At 33.5% G+C, this 20,999-nt stretch overlaps 1 protein-coding gene across 1 annotated transcript; it reads right to left on the reverse strand.

Annotated features, from left to right (window-relative positions):
• Positions 1–1,298: 1,298 nt before the first annotated feature.
• LOC128992759 (aquaporin AQPAe.a-like) lies at positions 1,299–20,092 on the reverse strand. The gene is made up of 6 exons (XM_054416496.1): positions 20,037–20,092; positions 5,463–5,683; positions 5,165–5,308; positions 3,753–3,968; positions 2,887–2,967; positions 1,299–2,194 (listed from the first exon to the last, which is right to left on the reverse strand). Exons 1-6 carry the CDS (start codon positions 20,050–20,052, stop codon positions 2,063–2,065), a joined length of 810 nt encoding a protein of 269 aa, XP_054272471.1. The 5' UTR covers positions 20,053–20,092; the 3' UTR covers positions 1,299–2,062.
• Between the last annotated feature and the right edge of the window lie 907 nt (positions 20,093–20,999).

Below are 20,999 nucleotides of genomic sequence, written 5' to 3' on the forward strand. Positions count from 1 at the left end.
CTGGTTACCCAGACTTAGCAACCAATTTAAGTTGCCCCGATTCCATTTATACTTTAATTAACACTTGGTTTACCACCGCACTATAAAACAAGGGGTGTTTACACAAGTTCTACCTTGGTATTGTACTGGGATGTTTGTGTAATCTAACTTTTACAATGCTATAAACAGCTAGAACATATTGCTATAAACAGCTAGAACATGATTTAAACTAGTAGAAATACTACTTTCTTTTGATTTTAAGATCAATCTAACAACAGTGCCGGTTTTATAGTGTGATTCACGTATTATTACAATAAAAAATACTGTACATGTAACTTAATTTTAAATGACACACAATTGTAGCAGTTAACATTGTACATGTACAGTATTTTTCGTATTACTTTATCGACTAAAGTATTACTTTACTTTGCTCCAAACTCCAAATTCCTCACCATAAGACAACAGTTTATAATAGATCATTTACAGTAACAGCATGTCGCCTTTGGAACTCACTACCATGCACTATCAGGAGCATAGAATCCCGTTCCCAACTGACGGCGGCGCTGAAGGCGTACTATCTCGATCGGATGACCGTGGCTTGGTGGGATGGCGTGCGTTAGGCCTAGGTATGGCAAAGAGTGAATGTGTGTGTGTATGCGTATATTAGGGACAAAGATTTATAACTTAAGTTTTTACTTATTATTTTGTTAATAGTTTTAAAAGTTTTATAAAAATACATTGTTTAGTATATATTTAGTACATAAGAGGTTAACTGTAAGAAAGGACCATGTGGTCCTAATGTTCGCCTCAATAAAAAAGTATTTTCATTTCATTTCATTTCATTTCATTTCATTTCATTTACATGTCACAGTAGATTTTATAATATTTAGGCACTGAAACTCAAGAGTGAATAATTTAATTCGAACATGACGGAAGGATTAGAACTTCGATACGAACAATATTAGTAGGTTGTTTCGTCAGGACCAATTTTCAAACCCCTGTCAAGAACAGCTGGGACCAGTTTTGAGCGATCGAAAAGGCACTAAGCATACTAAGGTACTAAGGATTGAACTGGTGACCGATTACTAGGCAAGCATTATAGTTACTCCAGCTGTGGGTTGGATGGACCTATACCATAATAAATGCCAACATGAATGCACTGCTTAACATCAATTAACAAAAGTATTTATCAGCAATATACGTATACGGTGAAGTTGAGTAAAGGTATGTACTGATACAGTTGTAGGAAAGAACATGTGAAAACATTGCAAACAAATATTAAGTTTATATGAAACATTACTAACAAATATATTGTTTATTTAAAGTTAAACAACAACATACAGTACATTGGCAGTGTAAATGAAACATGTGAAATTAATACGTGTACTAAACTACTAAGAATTGAGAGTAAACCTAAACAGTTTTCAATGATTTAGTAAAACGTGGTTCTATCCTTTCCTGTATTTAATAAAATATGTTAATACTCTTTTCCTCAGTTTTATATTTTAGTAACATTATTACTAAACAATCTTTACCAGTTTTATACTATGAAATATGGAAATTAATAGTGGTTTGTACTTTGATAAGGTAGTTAGACATGCCATATTTTTTTCTTTGCGAAAGTTTTTTGCATATATTGATGTTGGTGGACTTTAATTGATTTGTGTAAAGCAATAGTTGCCTGTATTCCCTGTTAGAGTTATGTTTAGGACTTAATGTCCTTTTCTACAAGGGATATTCTTCTGTGATATCATCTACAAAGGATATTCTTGTGATGATATTATCTACAAAGGATATTCTTGTGATGATATTATCTACATAGGATGTTCTTGTGATGATATTCTCTACAAAGGATATTCTTGTGATGATATTCTCTACAAAGAATATTCTTGTGATGATATTCTCTACAAAGTATATTCTCGAGATGATGTTCTCTACAAAGGATATTCTTGTGATGATATTCTCTACAAAGGATATTCTTGTGATGATATTCTCTACAAAGGATATTCTTCTGTGATATTCTCTACAAAGGATGTTCTTGTGATGATATTCTCTACAAAGGATATTCTTGTGATGATATTCTCTACAAAGGATGTTCTTCGTCCTGAGGGTCTTCCTTGGTAGACACTGCCATTGGAGGATCTACTTCTGATAGTAAAGTCTTGTAGATATAAGACGCTATAATGGAGCCTCCAAAAGGTCCTATCCAGTACACCTAAAAGTGAACAAACATTTAAATAATTATTGTTGAATGATTACTAAACAAATAACAAACTAAAACATTAAATTAAAATATTAAAATATAAAATTAAATAGACTATACTGTGTTTTTGTGGAAGAGTGTATGCATCTAAAAACTGGCGTTTTAAAATCTTTCTGTGGGTTTCAAATTTATACCGGTGCGCAAGACTAGAAGAAAACTAACAAACTGCCATGCAAGGTTTAAATGTATTATATTATTATATGTGTTTTTCTATAAATTACTTTCAACGTTCAACATTGAATAATATGAAATAAAATTGTTCAGATTTACAGGAATAGTGAAGAACAAAAAGTATTTACACGCTGTTAAAATTATTATTGTCATTTCCTACAATAAATGGTACACAGCAATGATAAGCAAATAATCCCTAGTCTCATTACGTTTCTATATCTTGAGTATGATCTCTTCTATAAGTGGGAAGTTTCCATACGGCAACGATGTATTGATCAGAGATGACTGACTTTCCTAAAATACATGAACTTAAAACTGAGTATACTTCCATCATTTGAACAAGATAAAATCTATGTTAGTGAATACAGTAAAATGTTACGAGTATCGAAATCAATTTAGTAAAGAGATTGTGTCTGCTTTACGATAGCTCATAGCGGGAACTAATTTATAAAAGGTTTACAACAACAACCAACCCATTGGTAGTCCCAGTTGCCAGATATCAAAGCTGGAGCCAAACTCCTTGCAGGATTTACGCTACATCCTGCGTATTTTGCCTGAAACAAATTAATCACATTAGTGGGCTGATGATTGGGCCTGATGATAGTTGTGATTTTGATACAGATCGCCATTTCAACATATTTTATACTTACTCTAAAGGTTTGCAGTATAAGTATAAATACGAGTGATCGTGTTGGAAAACTGTTAAATATATCGCTTGACGTTCAGTCCATTCTTGAATTAGAAAAAAATATATGCACAAACAAGTTATTTCGAAGTATAAGGGTCAGTTGGGGGAGAGGTCTAGTCTATTATCTTATTTTAGTTCTTCCCACCATTGTATAGTGCAATTCACAATCTCTACTCTATGCTATGGTTGTAACTGGGAAAAAAGCTTGTACCTGATGCAGCTGCGGAAGAAAGGGCCAAATCAAACGTTTACCCAAAGATAAGTAATATAAATAATCGTATTATAATAATTTATGTTACTTCTATGTGGTTTAACGTGGAGTAACAATTCCACAACTAAGTGTAGCCAGAATATTGAAAAGATGACTTACCCAAAGTTAGGTGATAGTAAGTCCCCCAATTTCCAAGACATTGGTAAGAGCATGTTCAAGTATACCTTAAACCTACTTGATTATCACAATCTTGGGATGTTGTGGTGATTGCAGGTCTATATTTAATCTCCACGAAACAAGTATGAAACAAATCAAGGATGTCTTAAGCCTTAAGACCTTAAACCAAATTCTGGCTGAATTGGAATCGTCTTAACTCAATTATCAACTCCAGAATATAATCCAACACAAATATATTATCTACATGTCAAACACAACCCTACCCCAGGCAAAGCGATGGCGATGACAGCAAAGCCGAACTTAATAGGCAAAGAGTCGTGCTTGTCAAGGTTGCGGCGGTCCCAAGCAGCAGCACACACCACCCAGATCAGAATGGCGGTTAGGAACCCCTCAGCAAGAGTAGCGGCTCCAGCACCTACCTCAGCATTGGGCTGAGTTACACAGAAGTCCGTAGCTGTGCAGTAGGCTGGGGATATCACCTGGTGGATTGAGGGTAAAACCATTGATAAAAGGAGTATAGACATGATAATTACAGGAGTATGTCTACTCCTTTTAACCACGGTAATACTTATACTCTACTGTAGGTGTGTATTGTGGAATTTCATAGGTTTTTTGCACTAGTTCACAAACATTGCTATTGTTTGGTACAAATAAAGTATTGTTCTACCAGTAGAGCAGATTAAAATGCCATACTGACAATCATTTTATTTTATTCCCTATATTTTCATGCTTTTGAAACTATTCGATAAATAACGCTCATTGGTTCCAAAACTAGGATTATGATTTTTATTTCAAGTTGCTGGCCTCCTCGCTTTCAAAAGATTCAAGTATTTGTACTAAACACATTATGTTGAGGAAGTTCAATTCATCAGGTGAATCATGATGGACACAATATACAACTTATACAAAACTTGAATCTTAATTTTTTTTTTAAATAGTTGTTAGCATCCGGATTACTGTATTATACTTAAAATGGTTTGCAATCTGCTTATAGTAATCATTTGTTGCTGTTTTAGGCAACTAGTTTCGGTTCTTGTTTTGAACCATCTTCAGGCCTCTAGGTGTCAAGTGATCACTTCATTCGAAGAGTCTAGGCTTTACCTCAGCCCGGTCACGATCGATCGTCAATGTCCCTTCATGTTTTTCGTGTTTTTTGTAATGTGTGTCCGTTCCATGTGACGTGTTTTGTATGTTTCATTTATTGAACTCTGTTTGTTAACGACCTTCGAATGAAGTGATCACTTGACACCTTGAGGCCTGAAGATGGTTCAAAACAAGAACCGAAACTAGTTGCCTAAATCAGCAACATAGGATTACTATATGCATGAATCGTTAAGCTACAACGTAATAAAAGAGCAATATTTGAAATATTCACGACAGAATTCCAAATAGTTTCTTCGTAAAAGGGAACAAACTCACGCACTATAATTGACGTGTCGCTTTTATGGAATTAAAAATTAAGGGCAAAGTCTAAACTTAAGTCGAAAATTGAAAACATCCAATAAGTTAAGATAATAAATTTGAATGCATATAAGAAACCCCTATGATCTTTCCTAGCACTAAATTTTGGATATTCAGCACTATTCTTAAATGTTCAGCACATAAAACATATTACTAATTGTACCCTGTAGTATATCCTCATAAATGCTTTACAGTAATACTTCAGACTTGATACCTTGACAGCTGCTACTCCCAGACAGGCCCCGACACACTGACAAACTGAATACAGAAGGAACTTCGGTATGGAGATGACTTCCATGATGACCGCGGCCAGCGAAATGGCGGGATTCACGTGACATCCTGAGATGTGTCCGAACACCTGGGGAAGAGGAAGAAGTTATTGCATAAATAATTCAACATCATAAATATTGATTCAAGTAACAAAATATTATAACTGAAGATGACTAGTATATCTGAATATGTCAAATCCTGAACATCTTTTAGTTGCGGGATGTTAATTTTCTTCTACTCACCGTCACCACTAAGGCAATGGCTGTGGCGAATCCCAGCACGATTGTCAGATGATTGACCGACGTCTCTGTACCAGGAATATTAGCAATGACACCACTGCAGCCGAGGCCGACGAAAACAGCTGTTCCCAGTGTTTCTGCCACTGCCTGGCTGATCAGCTTCTTCTTCTCCACAGGACCGAGGTTGTAAAAGTCTTCATCTCCTCTCAGCCTAGACCACGTGTCTATAAGAAAAGTGTTTATAAAAGTGTGAATGTATATTCTAATTGTATAGTTGTATAGTTGCATAAAAATAGTGAGATTTACAAATGAGCAAAGTTAGTAGGAGGGTTGTTAGTATCTTTCAAATGTTTTTAGACCAGAATTCATTGTTTTTTTTTTCAAAGCCTACAGTGCCTACAGTAATTAAATTGTGACAATAGAAATCACATGTTGAGTTTATTATTTTTACCGTGATATAGTTTTACATTTATTAAATGAGTTCCCAATATGCTGCTTAGTTCCTGTGGATTTTTTTCATGAGTAATCAATTGGATCTAGACAAACTAAAGTATCATTTTTTTAACTGGATGAAATTTCTGTCTCTTAATCTGAAATTAAATACTTTTATAACTCCTAATAACAGATTAGTATTTATGTATTTTTCATTTGCATTTTTTGTATTACATATTAACTAATAACATTTTCATTAAATCTGGATGACCTTGTGGGAAAGATAATTTAATTTTGTTGTTGATTATTCTATCAACAGTGTGGACTTGTTTATTAAAGGTTGTTTACGTACAAAGTTTTGCAGAAGTTTTCAAATGTTATACTGAATTAATTTAAGATTACATGATATTCTCTTTAGCTTTTATAAGAGTGTAATATTTTATTATAACCTTCGAAATTTACCCTGTCACATAGTGAAAATTAATATTTGTATCCCATTGTATTCTCTTGGATGCATTGTATACTCTCTCGTAATGTTTTCCCAATTTAAACATTCCAATCAACTAGACAAACTTAACTATGTACCTACTTAAATATCATCCTACACATATTTTAACAAATTCCAATCTAGGGTTACAAAATATTTAAACATACCCCCCAAAAACCTCTTCTTCGATGTAGAATCTAGACAAAACCAAAATAAAACTGGGGTAGAAACACTCCCCTGGGCTAAGAGAGCCATTTGTCTAAACGCAGTCTAATTCATTGCCAGTCACTGCGCGTCATACACATTCATTCCACAACCTCCATTTACTGGAGAGCTCCATTGTAAGCATGGGAGGTTATATTTCATCTCACATGTTTTGTTGAGCTTCAGCGAGAAACACACCGTCTTCTAAATGGGATTTCTCACATGTAGGTGTCTGTTTGGTGACAATCATGCACTTACACATTTATTTGGTGTTAATTATTTAAATTGTTTAACTTAGCTTAATGATTTGCAACGAATGCTAATACAAGCAAATCTATAACAGTATAAAATAAATTAGGTTTCTGTTTGTTCTGGGTGGACAAAATCTACTACCGAATCAACTGTGGTTACTTACAGAAAGGTGGTGTTGCAATATTATTACAAAAATTCAGCTTAAAAAGCTTATTCGCGTCTAAAATATTCCCTCGAACTAGTCCCTGTGGTCACCCGAAAAGATTAAGTTCTCACGTGCATAAATATTTCCTTTGTAGGGGTTTGAACCCCGGTTTTTTTCTAGGACGCGATGTAGGAGCCCGCGATTGTTTTCTCATTACCCTTGGATAGACCAAGAGGTTGCGGCGCTATCATTTAGATGAATTCCATTGGTGATTTGGTGGGATTTGAACCTGGGACCTCAGGTACCGATGTACTGCACTCTAACTACAATACTAGCTCGCTCCCATTGAGTTACCTTAGTTTTACTACATAAGTACATATAAATCAAGCAGTAAGAATGCCTATGTATGCAATGCAATACTCTATAAGCAGCGGCTACAATTGCCCGATTCGGTCCGGTCCGGTTCGTTTCGGTCTGGCCCGAATTTGTGAGAGGTGGCTACACTTGTACGAATCGTTTCGGTCCGGCCGGAAGAGGTAGCTACACTTGTACGATATTTTGGATGACACACACGAGCACGGGGCACAAGTACAGCAATACAGAAAGTGTTTAGTCAGGACCGATTAACCGAATAGGCACGGTACTCGGTAGGCACGTGCTTTGGGTGCGAGGCACTTGGCTTTTTTGGGGGGTGCCAAAAAAATGAAAAATTAAAAAAAATTTGGTTGTATTTGCATGCAATCGCGGTAAACTTCCTATAATCCCTCGCGGCCGTGTAGACATTGTAATCGTCTCCCGATATTGCGGCAAAATTCAGACTATTTTCCGCGGTCGTGTAGCCATAATTATCGTCTTCCATGATCGAGTCAATATATGAACATAATTGCCTAAATTCTTAGGCCTATGTCCTACAAATAACTATTTTTCCTAATTTAATTAATCACTATCGTAGCCGAGTGCTAACGGAATCACCCGATCCTCATCCGAATTTCGGGAGTAGGTGGCTACACTTGTCCTATTCGGTCCGGTCCGCCCCGAATGCTTTCGCCAAATGCGGATGAATGCTCCCTGGACGATTGTTCCGCGCCGAACCGGACTGTACCGGACCGAATCGGGTAAGTGTAGCCGCCTCCATTTAAAAACATGGGAAGCATTGTTCCGCATTTTGGAGGACCAGACCGGACCGGACCGAATCGGGTAAGTGTAGCCGCTGCTTAAGACACTCTTTACTAATTAGTCTTACTGTAATAATTTTGTGTTTCCACTTTCAATATATGCCTTAATGTTAAAACTTAACATTCATCTACCAACATTTAGTGACTAAGGAAAATCATCTGCTAACACTCAAGATGTTCTTTTATTCCGATATTACCAAAGTCTAAGGTCAATATTCATGGAGCAATCTCATGGAAAATCGCCCACTTACAGAATAAATTATGACTACACGCTCTCAACATATTTCTGTATCAAACACATTTTGGAAAATGTATGTAAACGCATTTCCTCTCTCGTAATGGTTGTTCACGACAAAGATCCTTCAACGGCTGACGTCAACGTGAAATATAATCTCACATTTACAGTTACTCACCCCCCATACTTAGTGGGGAGGGGTGGTGATGGGGGGAATAGCGTGTGTTAGCTGACGATGAGTTAAGACGCTCATTCATGAAAATGAAAGCCATCACTTAAGTGCCTGCCAAAATTTATTACGTTCGAAAATTAATGATTTTCCCTTCTATGTAGCCTTTTTTTCGTTTAGCTATAGACAGTGCTATTGTAAAAGTAACAGGTAGCGTTTAAATAATGATAATAAGCAATTTCGATGTTGAATTAAACATATAATATACAACTTGACCGAGATAAAATACATGCTTATTGATGAACATGAGTCATCAGTCAGGTACTTTCTAAATTTAAAACTATAAAAATAAATAATCTTTACGTTGTAGGTAAGTTTCCTTTGCTAAGTAGCATTAAAACGTGTGATAGTGTTGCAATTAGTTAGACAAAAAGCTAAATTATCACTGTTTTTGGATAATTAATTAGGAATCGATACTGAAATATAATGAAGATGTGAGTTTAAACTAGTAACTTCAATATTCTTGAATTTTTGCAATCCATACAAATAGAGTGATGGTTTAAAGATAAAATTTACAGTATTCTTCCATCAACAAATTAAATCAAATTTTGAGAAGGGCCTAAAGTTACTAGTAGTTAGAACTAATTTACAGCAAACAATAATATGTTTAGAGTTTTATACGTTTTTTTCTCTTTATTCTTATCTTTTTTATATAACACTATAATTTCAGCATACCACTTTAATGCGTTGAATATAAATAACTACTAAGCTCGTATGGCAAAATGAAATGAGGATTTTCACTTCATATGATTCTGCTACATTTCCATGTTTCGAGGGGTTCCCGCTTATAAACGATGGAACGATAATTCCAAAACAGAGTAATAAATTGTCCAGCTGTGCACAGTAATCAAATTTAGCCCCATAAAGCTCGGACTGTTACCAAATGACGAACACAGTTCGAACAAACAGTGATTGTCATCATGGATCTATTTCAACAGCTGATTTCACAACAATTAATATAATATCTTATACTCTCTATAGTCTATAATCCATCAAAATATAATACACTTTAATGTAAATTAATCAGTATTTATAGTGAAAGAGAATTAATTGTAAAACCTACAAATAGTTTACTCATAAATACTTATCAAAAATGTATGTATTGTAGATTATTTCTGCGTTTTAAAATTAATATTTTAATAAGAACAAATACAACACAGTCTTTTTTAATTTGTTTTTAGAGGGCAACTGTGCATTTATATATTGTAAAAACATTCTCAGCATCACAATAATTTTACCAAAGGTCAATTGAAACGCCGGTCAATTTTCATGGATCATCTAATATGATTTTAAGTTTTGCATCAATCCAATTATTATGTAGAATACTGATTTGTGGACAACAATATCAATTTAAATTCTAAGTAAGATTCTAAAACTTTGGCAAAATATACATATTTTGTAGAATACAACTCTCACAAAATCTCTAAAATACGTTTAGATATTTACTAATTATTTATTTTCTTTCAATAAATTTAGTTTGTTTACCATTTACAACAATATAAATTGTTTAAGTATAACGTGTTCTCTGGGGTTGTAACTAAAACGTGACAACTAACCCCTAACATGTCTAATAGGGGTATTCAAAGTCAATGCTTAAACCTCAGATCATTAATCTTTGTGAGAGGCACAGTTGAAGTTCTGAGAAATTCCGAAGAATGTAGAACACAAAACGTTGTTGTTGGACGTTCAGTGTTCCAACTTTTAACAAATGCTTGTGCTGAAGTTCATGTGAAGCCGATATTTCACGACTGGACATGTTCAACCCTGTCTCCGTCCGTTTAACACTGTCAGAAGTGTTCTGACGATTTGCAGATTTCAAAACCCCCTTTTAACTTTTTGGAAACTTATGTGTTGAGTGGGATCATTATTCGTCAACTTTTCCAAAACGTGATTTTTAGAAATTTTAAAATCTAGTAGGTAACGTCCATGCATCAAAAATTTTCAATTATAAATTTAAGTTATTGTATTTCTTGTAGAAGGGTACGAATGTTTGTAGTGACCCAAAAGTGACTGATTAGTGTTAAATGTTCTATTCCAGTTAATCACTATGGTTTATAAATATTTGATAGAGAGGTGATAACAAAACAAAAACTGCTGGATTTTTTTAATAACAAAGAAATATTTGTCTTAACATTGAATCAAAAGCATTATTTTCAATTACTTTCGGTAAAAAACAAAGAAGGTTTTGATAATCAACAAGTATAATCAAGTTTTAATCATACAACTGTATTTCTTCAACTAATTTATTTACCATCAGTGGAGTTAATTTTAAAACATTTATGTTGGATTCTCCTAAATCATTTTGTTGGAAATTATTCATCTATGGTTGTACTGGACTATTGTTTAACCAAAACAATTTAAGGTAGCGCCTGGTTACTGCGGGATGCAGATTTTGCTACTCGCAAGTTTATTTAATAGTATCAAAACTTTTAGGCTCTCCTTACTTATAAACATATATATTGCACATTAAAATAATACGGATTTACACAGATTTAAATACTGAAGCTTTATGTTGAACGACTCTATTACGCTACAATACAGTCTGAGATATTTGACAAGCTTTTGAAATCTATTTAAAAAGTCCATCCAAATCAACATGCTAATAAATGTGCTACTGCAAAAATTATATTTTCCTACAGTCACCCGACAAAGTTGGCTTCCCTGTACTGTTTATAGCACAGAAAGCTGCTAATTGCTGCATATTTATACTTTGCCGTACGGTTTATACTTTGCCGCACGGTTTATACTTTGCCGCACATCAGGATTCCAACCAAACAACACAAAACAGCGTGGTTTTATTATGCACGTAATCCGTGTACGCTTGGAAATAGGTTGGCAACACTTAAAGATAATAATACTATGAACAGCTGATTGACTATTATAACTACGATTTAACCTGTCATTTCGTGTTTATAGTTTTGGTATTTCTGAACTTTCTGGACTTTTCTTTTAAACGTTTTTAAAACATTCCTACGGTCTAAATAAACAAGAAAATACCTTTATAGCATTTTTTTTAGGCGCGGAAACCACTTCAAATTACAAAAACATACGGAACTATATTCTCAAAAGACGGAGCACATTTCTTGCCGAGGAAAAATAGCGGAGTGATACGGACCACGGGTACTACTTTCTCCAGGGCACCATTTGTGTAATTGTGTTGCTAGCTGAACCTAAAAACGTGTTGTATAGTGTTTGAAAGACTAATTATTTATGTTTTATAGTGACTGTAGGAAAAATATAATGTGTAACACGAGTGAAAAAGGCCTTTGCTGCACTCGAGATCATTCCGCACTCGCCTGCGGCTCGTGCGTAAACATTGCTCTCATGTGCAGCAAAGTGCCATTTTCACCACTAGTTACACAAATAACTATTCCACATAGTTTTCGATACTTTGAACACATAATGTACAAAATATTGCAGTCAGTTATGATTTTAGTTTCCGTTGGTTGAAAAATTATTAAAACTACATTAATAAGTAATTGACAGTTTCACACTATGTCGGTGATAAAATACAGCTACCGTACGTTTATTTCAGTGTCAAAAACCTGCAACAATTTTAGCATGATAATGGAATCTTCTATGATAAAAGGTATGACAACATGTTACCAAACTGAATACCATACGATTGTATTATGAGAAGACAATCCTGCAAACCCAAAATCAATTCTACCTAGCGCCCATTTACTATCTCGTACTGTATTTAATACTTAACCGTATACATATTGGTAGCACCATTATACAGTATTGACTCTCTCCAAAGAATTTGTTTTTTGTTTGTTTAAACAATACAGATACAATACGGAAATTACATACTTAATGCAACATAGATTAATTGTTTTTTAGAAAATATTGTATTTTAGGTAGGCAAAGTTTACGTTAGAGCAGAAATATTATTAAAATTAGTATATACTTATGGATTTCATCATTATACTTTTACTTTCTCCCCCTATAACCATAGTATATGGAGAAAGTATTGTTTTCGTAAAAATTTTCGAGTTTGAGTTTTGAGTGGATATATTCGTTTTGAGTCCCCCTGGACCCAAAAAAGTGGTTTTCGAAGTGATGTCTGTGTGTGTGTCTGTGTGTGTGTGTGTCTGGATGTGTACAGAGCTAGGGACTACACCTGTGGTCCGATTTCGATGAAATTTGGTATGTAGGTTCTAATCTATGGTATCTCCAGGCGTTTTTTTCATTGAAGTTTTGATTTTTAATGGGGATTTTCCCATAAAAACCCATAAAAACCGGAAAAATAGAATTTTCTGAAAAATGGCCCGAACGATTTTGATAAAGATTTAGTATGTTGTAGCCCTTTAAATTTTGAACAAAATGGTACAAATTCCATTTCTCTAAGAATTACGGTTCAAAAGTTATGGTAAATTATGTTATTTTCCCATAAACCCCGTAAAATAACGAATATAGGATATTATAAAAAAAATCCGGTTTTAATTTAACATAGTATGTTATGGTCCTTAAAGTTTTGATAGTTTTTTCATTTTAAAAAAATTAATTTTTTATGGGAATATTCCCATAAAACCCCATAAAATAACGGAAAAATAGGATTTTACCAAAAACGGCCCGAACGATTTTGATAAAAATTTAGTATGTTATAGTCCTTTATATTCTAAACAAAATGGTACCAATCCCATTTCTGTAAAAATTACGGTTCAAAAGTTATTGTAAATTATGTTATTTTCCCATAAAAAAAAACATAAAATAACGGAAAAATCGGATTTTCACAAAACTGGTCTAAACGATTTTGATAAAAATTTTGTATGTAGTCCTTTAAATTCTGAACAAGATTATACTAATCCCAATTCCGTATATTTACTCTCACCGCTTACACAATATAAAAAAAAAAAAAAAAATATGATAAAGGTTGTTGATAAACTTATGGGAGAAAGTATGTGTCAGAATGCTGATACCGTTTATTTGATTCCTGTTACATTTTGAAGAAATTCGTTAAGGTGTGTCACACAAATATATGGTGGTACATAAATACATGACTCAGGAAAATTATTTAATCTAAAATGGATACCTCAAGTTTCGGACTACTGGAGTCCATCTTCAATGCGATGAAAACACAAAAAAACACGTTGGGGTAAATATTTTCTCCCAAACAAAGCTCTAGACATATTCCGTCGGACATATAGATCATATAAGTCTTTTATGTCTAACATATAACGTAAAAGTTCCGACCTTTTATTTTATGTGACTTTTCCTTGTGGGTAAATTTTGGGGGATGGTTGTAAAACATTTACAGCCCTTTGGAATGTTTATTCATAACGTAAAACGAGATAAGTTTTGGGACGAAACGTTTTTAGGTTTTAGCGCTACTGGTTCTTAGTTTATTACAAGTTTATTGGCATTGTAGTTAAACTATGGGACTAGCAAATTTTAAATAACAAATACGAACCCAAAAATACAACATTCGCATTTTTATTATGTCAAATTCAAGTTATTATTTTTTTAGTTTTCTTCTCAATTCAGATCCAACAATAACTATACCAAAGACACCTAAAAATACGTTTGTGCGATTAAATATTTCTTTCTTTAAACACTATCTGGTCATTGTAAGTCATAAAATATTATTTTTGTAAGCATTGCCAGCACAAATTTAGACGACTTATTTTATCTCAGAATGAATATAGATGGTAAATTTCATATGTCATGTATTAAAATATTTCATTTTATTCTCAATGATTTCATTTGTTTATAAATAACATTTTAGATCAAATTAATTTTTTAATCACAGTTTATCGAGATCCACCTTCAATTATGTAGCCTAATCAGCAGCTTTTCCAGATAGGCCCAACCTAGCTTTTGATTACTAATACTTTATGGTTTTAAGGGTTTATTTGAAGGTTTTTAAAACTGATTAGGCAATGAATAGAAAATGCTGAAAGGTACCATGCTACTTTAAACACATTATTATAGTTTTGATACAATTTCTTTCGAGTCTAGACCTACATCCTGACCCACAGCCGTGCCGTGAAAATTAGTGTTCTTGTATGGCCATACTGTATTATTTATTTGTAAATATGTTTGAGCATGTCTCGTGTATTTGTTTTCAAGACTTTATGACGACCTCCTAGGAGTGAGAACGCTTTTTTAAGGCTTGACATGACACCTTGAGTGTCGATACCGGTCACCATCCAGACGACAGGGGATTACAGTGGCAACAATAAGGTATTTAACCTCTAGAATAATATTGTTTAGTAATCTGGAAGGCAACACCTCAAAAATTAAAACAATTTCTAAGTAATATTTCACTACTACATTTACTTCAACAAGGATGCAGGTATAAAAGACTTATTCACCACCTAATAAAAAAAAACTGAATTATTTCGTGTAAAATGAAATGATCCTGAATTACTACAGTTTTATCAACTGGACATCGAATTCCATAGATTTGGATCATCCTAAATTGCAAGAGTTAAAATATGTTTTAGATACAATATATTGTTAAGAACAAACAGTATCTCTTAGTATTGAACAACAGTTTGTGTACACTTCAAACGAATACACAAATCGGTATTGTTGGATGTGAAACGAACCAAGTTTTAACAAATGCTTGTCCCGAAGTTCATGTGGACCAATATTTCATGACTGGACAATGTTTAAATCTGTCTACGTCCTTGTTAAACTTCATTCTCTCTCATGTCAAATGGTTTGATGAACGAGTTAGTTTTTTTATTACAATTTCACTAGCGGTAGTGGTGTCTAATGTTTTATTACTCAAAACAGAAGTATCATTTTTTCATTTATTGGTAGTTATATAGTATTAAGTTTGTCTAGCAATTGTGTTCTATCGACCCAGACACAACAAAACCTTTTTTATGATATCTAAAGTGTACTGCTTATGGCTGATTCGCTGATTGTGTGGACGACCCATGGTTTCAACTAACCTAATGATCAAGTTATCAAGGTGAATACTAGCATTTATTTGTTTGCAATCAGTATTCGCGTTGACTATAGGTATATACGTTCCGTTAACATGTTAAAGTTGAAAATCTATAATATTAAAACGAAACAGTGTTTTTTTATTTCACGATTCTGAATCAACCACTCGACGGATTTACATGATTTTTGTGTTGAAAGAAAGATAATTTTGAGAACTAGGGAATGTCGAAGCCATAATTTTAGTTTTGGGTCCCAGTTTTTTATAAATTAAGTTTTAATTTTTAAAAAGTCTAGCAGCCGACGCTAAGATTCTAAACTAGCTTTCGGCATAAAAAAATTTGCTTAATATAACAGCTGTAAACATTCAGCTTTTGTGTCACAAATTCAGCATTTGGATAAAAATGTAAAGACATACTTAGCGTTGACTTATTTATACTATGTGTAATGCTAATCATTGATACGTTCAATTCTTCTGTAAGAGGATGACAGGATTAATTAAATATACATAGTAAAATACTAGGATGTTCAAAATATTTTTTAAAGCAATCTTTATAATATTGATTTGTTTTAGAGCAATATAATTTGTTTTAACTAACAGCTGGTTAAATATAAACTATGGAACTATGAGGCTATTTTATTTACTCTTATTTTTTCATTGATTATAGGAAATAAGTCAGATTAGTAGATATAATTAGACCACAGATTAAAATAGTTTGGACCAAAATTAATTAAACCACAGTACAAATTGAGGCTCTGTACACGAGCCTAATAAAAAAGGATAAATGCAAATTATTTTACTGCTCCACTTTTCAAGGAAAGAATAGAAAAATAACAATGTTTACATGTTTTATGAAATCGTGTTGAGTTGTGGTTACGTTTGGGGGTGCCTAAAATATCAATTTTATTTAAACTATGAATATATTGTAGTTTAAATTAACTAATATGGGAAATTACGATGTACATTTATTCAATGAGGGTGGGTAATTATCAAGGATAAAACTGATAACGGTATGGATAATAAACATTGACAATTACGTCATTAGCTTTACTAGCGTGTTTACTTTTTATATTCCTGCTACATGTGACCAGTTCTTTTTTTCAAATGAATGTTATTTGAACCAAACAGCTGTTTCAAAACAAATTGTTATTGTTTTTACTTTTCTTCGATTAGACTTATTTATTTAGTAATTAATGCAGTGAAATTGATACAAAGGATAGGTGTGACGATTAGTTTGATGTTAGGACACCAAAGTAAAATTATGTGTACTGTGAATTTTATTGGATATTATCGTTTTATTTTAGGTCGTTTCTATTCAGACCTACTGGAAATTGTGTATAGTAAGTTAGTTGTATTGTGGCATTGTGGTGATAATAATCATGGAAGAGGCAGGTATGCTATAGAAGGTAGTATCGTTGACTAGGTCTATACACTTCTCAATTGACTATTACCTTTGACTATTGGATACAGAAGTTGTATAAGATAAAGAAGTCTCTCTCTACTGTATGCTACTTATAATCAGTGTGCGTCTGTGCGAATCGGCTGCAAATCTCACTTCAACGTTTTTCACATCGTAAAAATTGCAGATTGCTGTTTTATTGTAAAATTATCGGATTTCAAATGCATAAAAACATATTTGGTCGCACAACATTTGTTTAAAGATGATTTTTCACATTAAAACTGCAAGAAACTTTGTCTTTTTTAAACTAGCTGATCTGAATTGTACACGGTTTTAACTGACTACTGAATTCCCGTACGTAGGACGGGCTAACACCTCGTTTATAATAAACATTAAAGTAGTTGGGCTAAGCCACAAATTTCGTATCCTCGACAATCACTGATTTCTGTCGCATACTCGAACTTCGAACTCATCAACCACGCCAAGCTTAAAGATATAGTTCGTAACTGATCAAATTTTGCAATAATTACATCATTATCCAACTACAAAATTTCCATACATGTTTTTACGTTAAGCTACCAGATAAAAATAGATTATATGACGCAGACATACCAGAATGTGTATTGAAAAAAAGGTTTACAGCTTTGTTGCCCACTACGATCAGCTGGTTCATAAGCCAAGTACCATATGTTCAAACCAGATGATCAAGTACAGCTGATTTCAGCTTCGACTCTCAAAAAGCTTCAAACTCAGGATTCAACTGACAAACTTCTGGTTACTAGAGGATTATCAATGACTAAACACACACAATCATCAACTTAAATTTAATCTCTGAATTTATTTTGAAATTTCCAAACTTCAAACACAAATTCACATTTCCATTACTATAGCAAACAGTGTGGATGCACTGTTTGTGCAATTCTGAAATAGAAAGCTGAAATGACAGTAGACAAACGTTCCAACTCTCGTCCAATGTCAATTTATTTGCTCTAAATATTCTATTTGCGTATCCGGGACGTCAAACCCGTAAAGCTATATGAGCTTCGAGCTCAACTTTTTATTGCTATATTCATCTTCGTATTTTAGCACAGTGCTAAATTCCTATGCTGTGTTATTTTTAATTATTTGCCTAATGAAAACAGGTTTTATCCTTGTGATTTACTATTAGTGCTTTTTTATCTTTACAGCGTGTGCTGAAGAAGTAAAAGGATACTATAGGATGATTTATAGGATACTGTTACGAGCTGAATGACCCTATAAGCTAATTAGAAGATATCGAAAGCTAACGAAAGCTCCAATCCTAATTATCTAAATTTTTTTCAACTGACGATTCCGAGAAGTTAATGATAAGTTTATTTTTAGCGCAAAAGATTATGTTTTTGTTAACTAATTACATCAATATATTATAGTTAGTCAATATTGTATTTGTAAAATAATCATATCGTTGATTGTGCATTAAATCTGTTCATCACTAACCAATAAAATGTTGAATATTGAATCAACAATTCCAAAAAAGTAGTGTCGTTTGAACCTCAACTGTAAAAACTATAAGATCTAATTCTAATTCTGAACCGTATAAAGACATTTTCTAGTTCTGGCCTATTATTTAGGGATTTTAAAACTATTTATTACTTATGTACAGGAAAACCCCTAATTTAATGTTTATAACATCTAGGCTCGAGATAAAAAGAATATTTTTCGAGTTGATCTCGACTAGCAAGTATTTTTGCCATACAATATCCCTTTTATATTAGTTGTTAAAATCGTCCGGCAAGATAATAACATATATTTATAGCAAGATGGCTCACAATCTTCTCTTTACCACGTCATTAAAATCTTTGAATGAGTCTTGCTTAGAAATTAGTTTTAATAATGGTATTGTTACTACTGTCACTAACTTAACCCTTTAAGTGTGTAGATAAATGTATACGCTAATTTTAAAACTCAATACATTTTCTTAATACCATTTTGAGTATCCCAATGCACAGTGTAAACAACCAAAGATACAGAGTTGGTTATATTTTAATGTGTTAAATTGTGATATGACCTGGTTCGTTATATTGTAATGTAGTTTAAAATAAATTATGAAATTTTGTTAGTTCTCATATTCTATACACGCGTTTTTCTATGATCGCAGAAGAAGATGTTTGAAATATATTATAGTCACAAAATAATACACTCCCTTTTCAACTAAAGGTTGATTTAAGTTAGGCGACCTACACAGGGATGCAGTGTGTTTATTTTACCCCCCCCCCCCCACCCCTCCCCTCACCTTCTATCTAAGCTACAATCTCCCCCTACTGCCCAGCGGTGTGTGGCGGATCCCTTAATAGGTTTTGGAATTGTTTTGAAATACCCTCCCATCAAGGATTCGATTCCAACCATCTCACCCACGATACACAGAAAGTTAAAGTTGTTTAATTTACCTGGAATAGTTTTTTAACAACTTTGTATAATTAATTGGCTACTTACTAATATATTACTTATAACTCATATTCACTGGGACAATTTTCTTGAATTATATCCAGGTAAAACTAACCACTTTCGTTAAAAAGTACTGTTTTTAATTTAAGTTTCAGTAAAACTAAAATGGATTATTCAAACAGTTCTTCTTAATTTAATATCTAACCTTTGAACTCCCTAGTTATTTATTTGTCATAAGTTTTTTAATTACGAGTATTTTCCAATGAAGGCAATATTCTTTTTTGCTTGAGAGGAGTGACTTCTATCTGCTGATTCATGACATTATAACCCATTATTTTGAATTGTTTGGGTATTCATTATAATATGGTCTTACCTTTTGAAAATGTATTATTGTATGATATTTTCAATCATTTTAATCAACAGCAACAATGAACTCACTTTTGAAAATAAAATACATACACGTACATACACTGTATGTTATATTATGGTACTGTTTTAGAACAAACGAACCTTTTTTAATAATTATTCTATATGATAGCTACCATTTAAAAACCATCCAACAAACATTCAAAATCACACTCAAATCTCCCAGCAAACCATTGAACCTTAACATCCTCAAATCTGCTTACAGCAAACTACTTAGCCAATTAGTACGATCACAATTAACGATTACACAGAGTAATAAACAACCACTTACTGTTGGTGTTAGACATGCTGCATGTACCACAAGACTATCAAGACCTTACTCTGCGGTGAACTCGACACAAAGATAAGTTGTAAGGTTATCATGCGCTTTACAAACACTAACTACAAACATTTGTAACGGTTTATCTGTAAGAAGTTTGTGTGGAATATAATCACGCACTTTTACATTGTTGTTGATTTTAGCGAAGTTCCCATGGAATAAGCTATTGCCGTAGGTCTCATGGTAGACTTGGACTCGGGACCGATTTACTTGGTCGTTTTGAGGTTCCCAGAGGACAAAATCACCATCAGTTCAAAATGTTAGGGTGTCCACAAAGTCTTGGTCTGATAAGGAAACCGCATAGTATGACAACGAGTAATATGAGGATAAAGATTTATTTACATATATAACAGGCAACTTCTTTAGAAGATTTTATAACTATGTACAAACGTAACACAACTCTACGTGTGCACCTCAAGTGGCCTGCAGATCTTCTAAACGTATTTTCAGTTTGTCCCAGGTTTTAGTCAGCATATGCTGGGTTACAGACGCCACAGAATTTCTGAATCACTCCAGCAGTTTGTGTAAATTAGGAACCGGGGAAGAAAAGACAGTGTCCTAGACAAATCCCCACAAAAAGAAATCCATGAGGGTTACATCGGGGGAACGAGGTGGCCATTTCGTCGGGCCATCCCGCCCGACCTAGCGTCAGGGGAAGAGAAGATTTTAAAAATCCTTCACAAATTTAGCCCAATGAGGTGGAGCACCATCTTGCTCGAAAATTATCATAGATTGCAGTTCCTATAATTGAGGGACTACACACAACTCCAACATAACCAAGTAAAAACCCAATTCACATTTTCTACCGCGAAGAAAAATTATCCAATGATTTCATCATACATTACACTTCACCAAATATTTAGTTTTGGACTGACACTTTCATTTTCAATCATGAACCTGGGATTTTCACTCCTA

This window comes from Macrosteles quadrilineatus, unplaced genomic scaffold, assembly GCF_028750875.1.
Source record: "Macrosteles quadrilineatus isolate MER2022 unplaced genomic scaffold, UCM_ALF_1.0 Scaffold_4__1_contigs__length_99947679, whole genome shotgun sequence".
NCBI lineage: Eukaryota > Metazoa > Arthropoda > Insecta > Hemiptera > Cicadellidae > Macrosteles > Macrosteles quadrilineatus.

Excerpts from the sequence above, each read along its gene's own strand:
- LOC128992759 (XM_054416496.1), bottom strand. Across the intron at positions 3,969-5,164 it reads TGGGAGTAGCAGCTGTCAAG|GTGATATCCCCAGCCTACTG; the intron begins GTATCAAGTCTG and ends TCAATCCACCAG. Across the intron at positions 2,968-3,752 it reads TCGCCATCGCTTTGCCTGGG|GCAAAATACGCAGGATGTAG; the intron begins GTAGGGTTGTGT and ends AATTTGTTTCAG.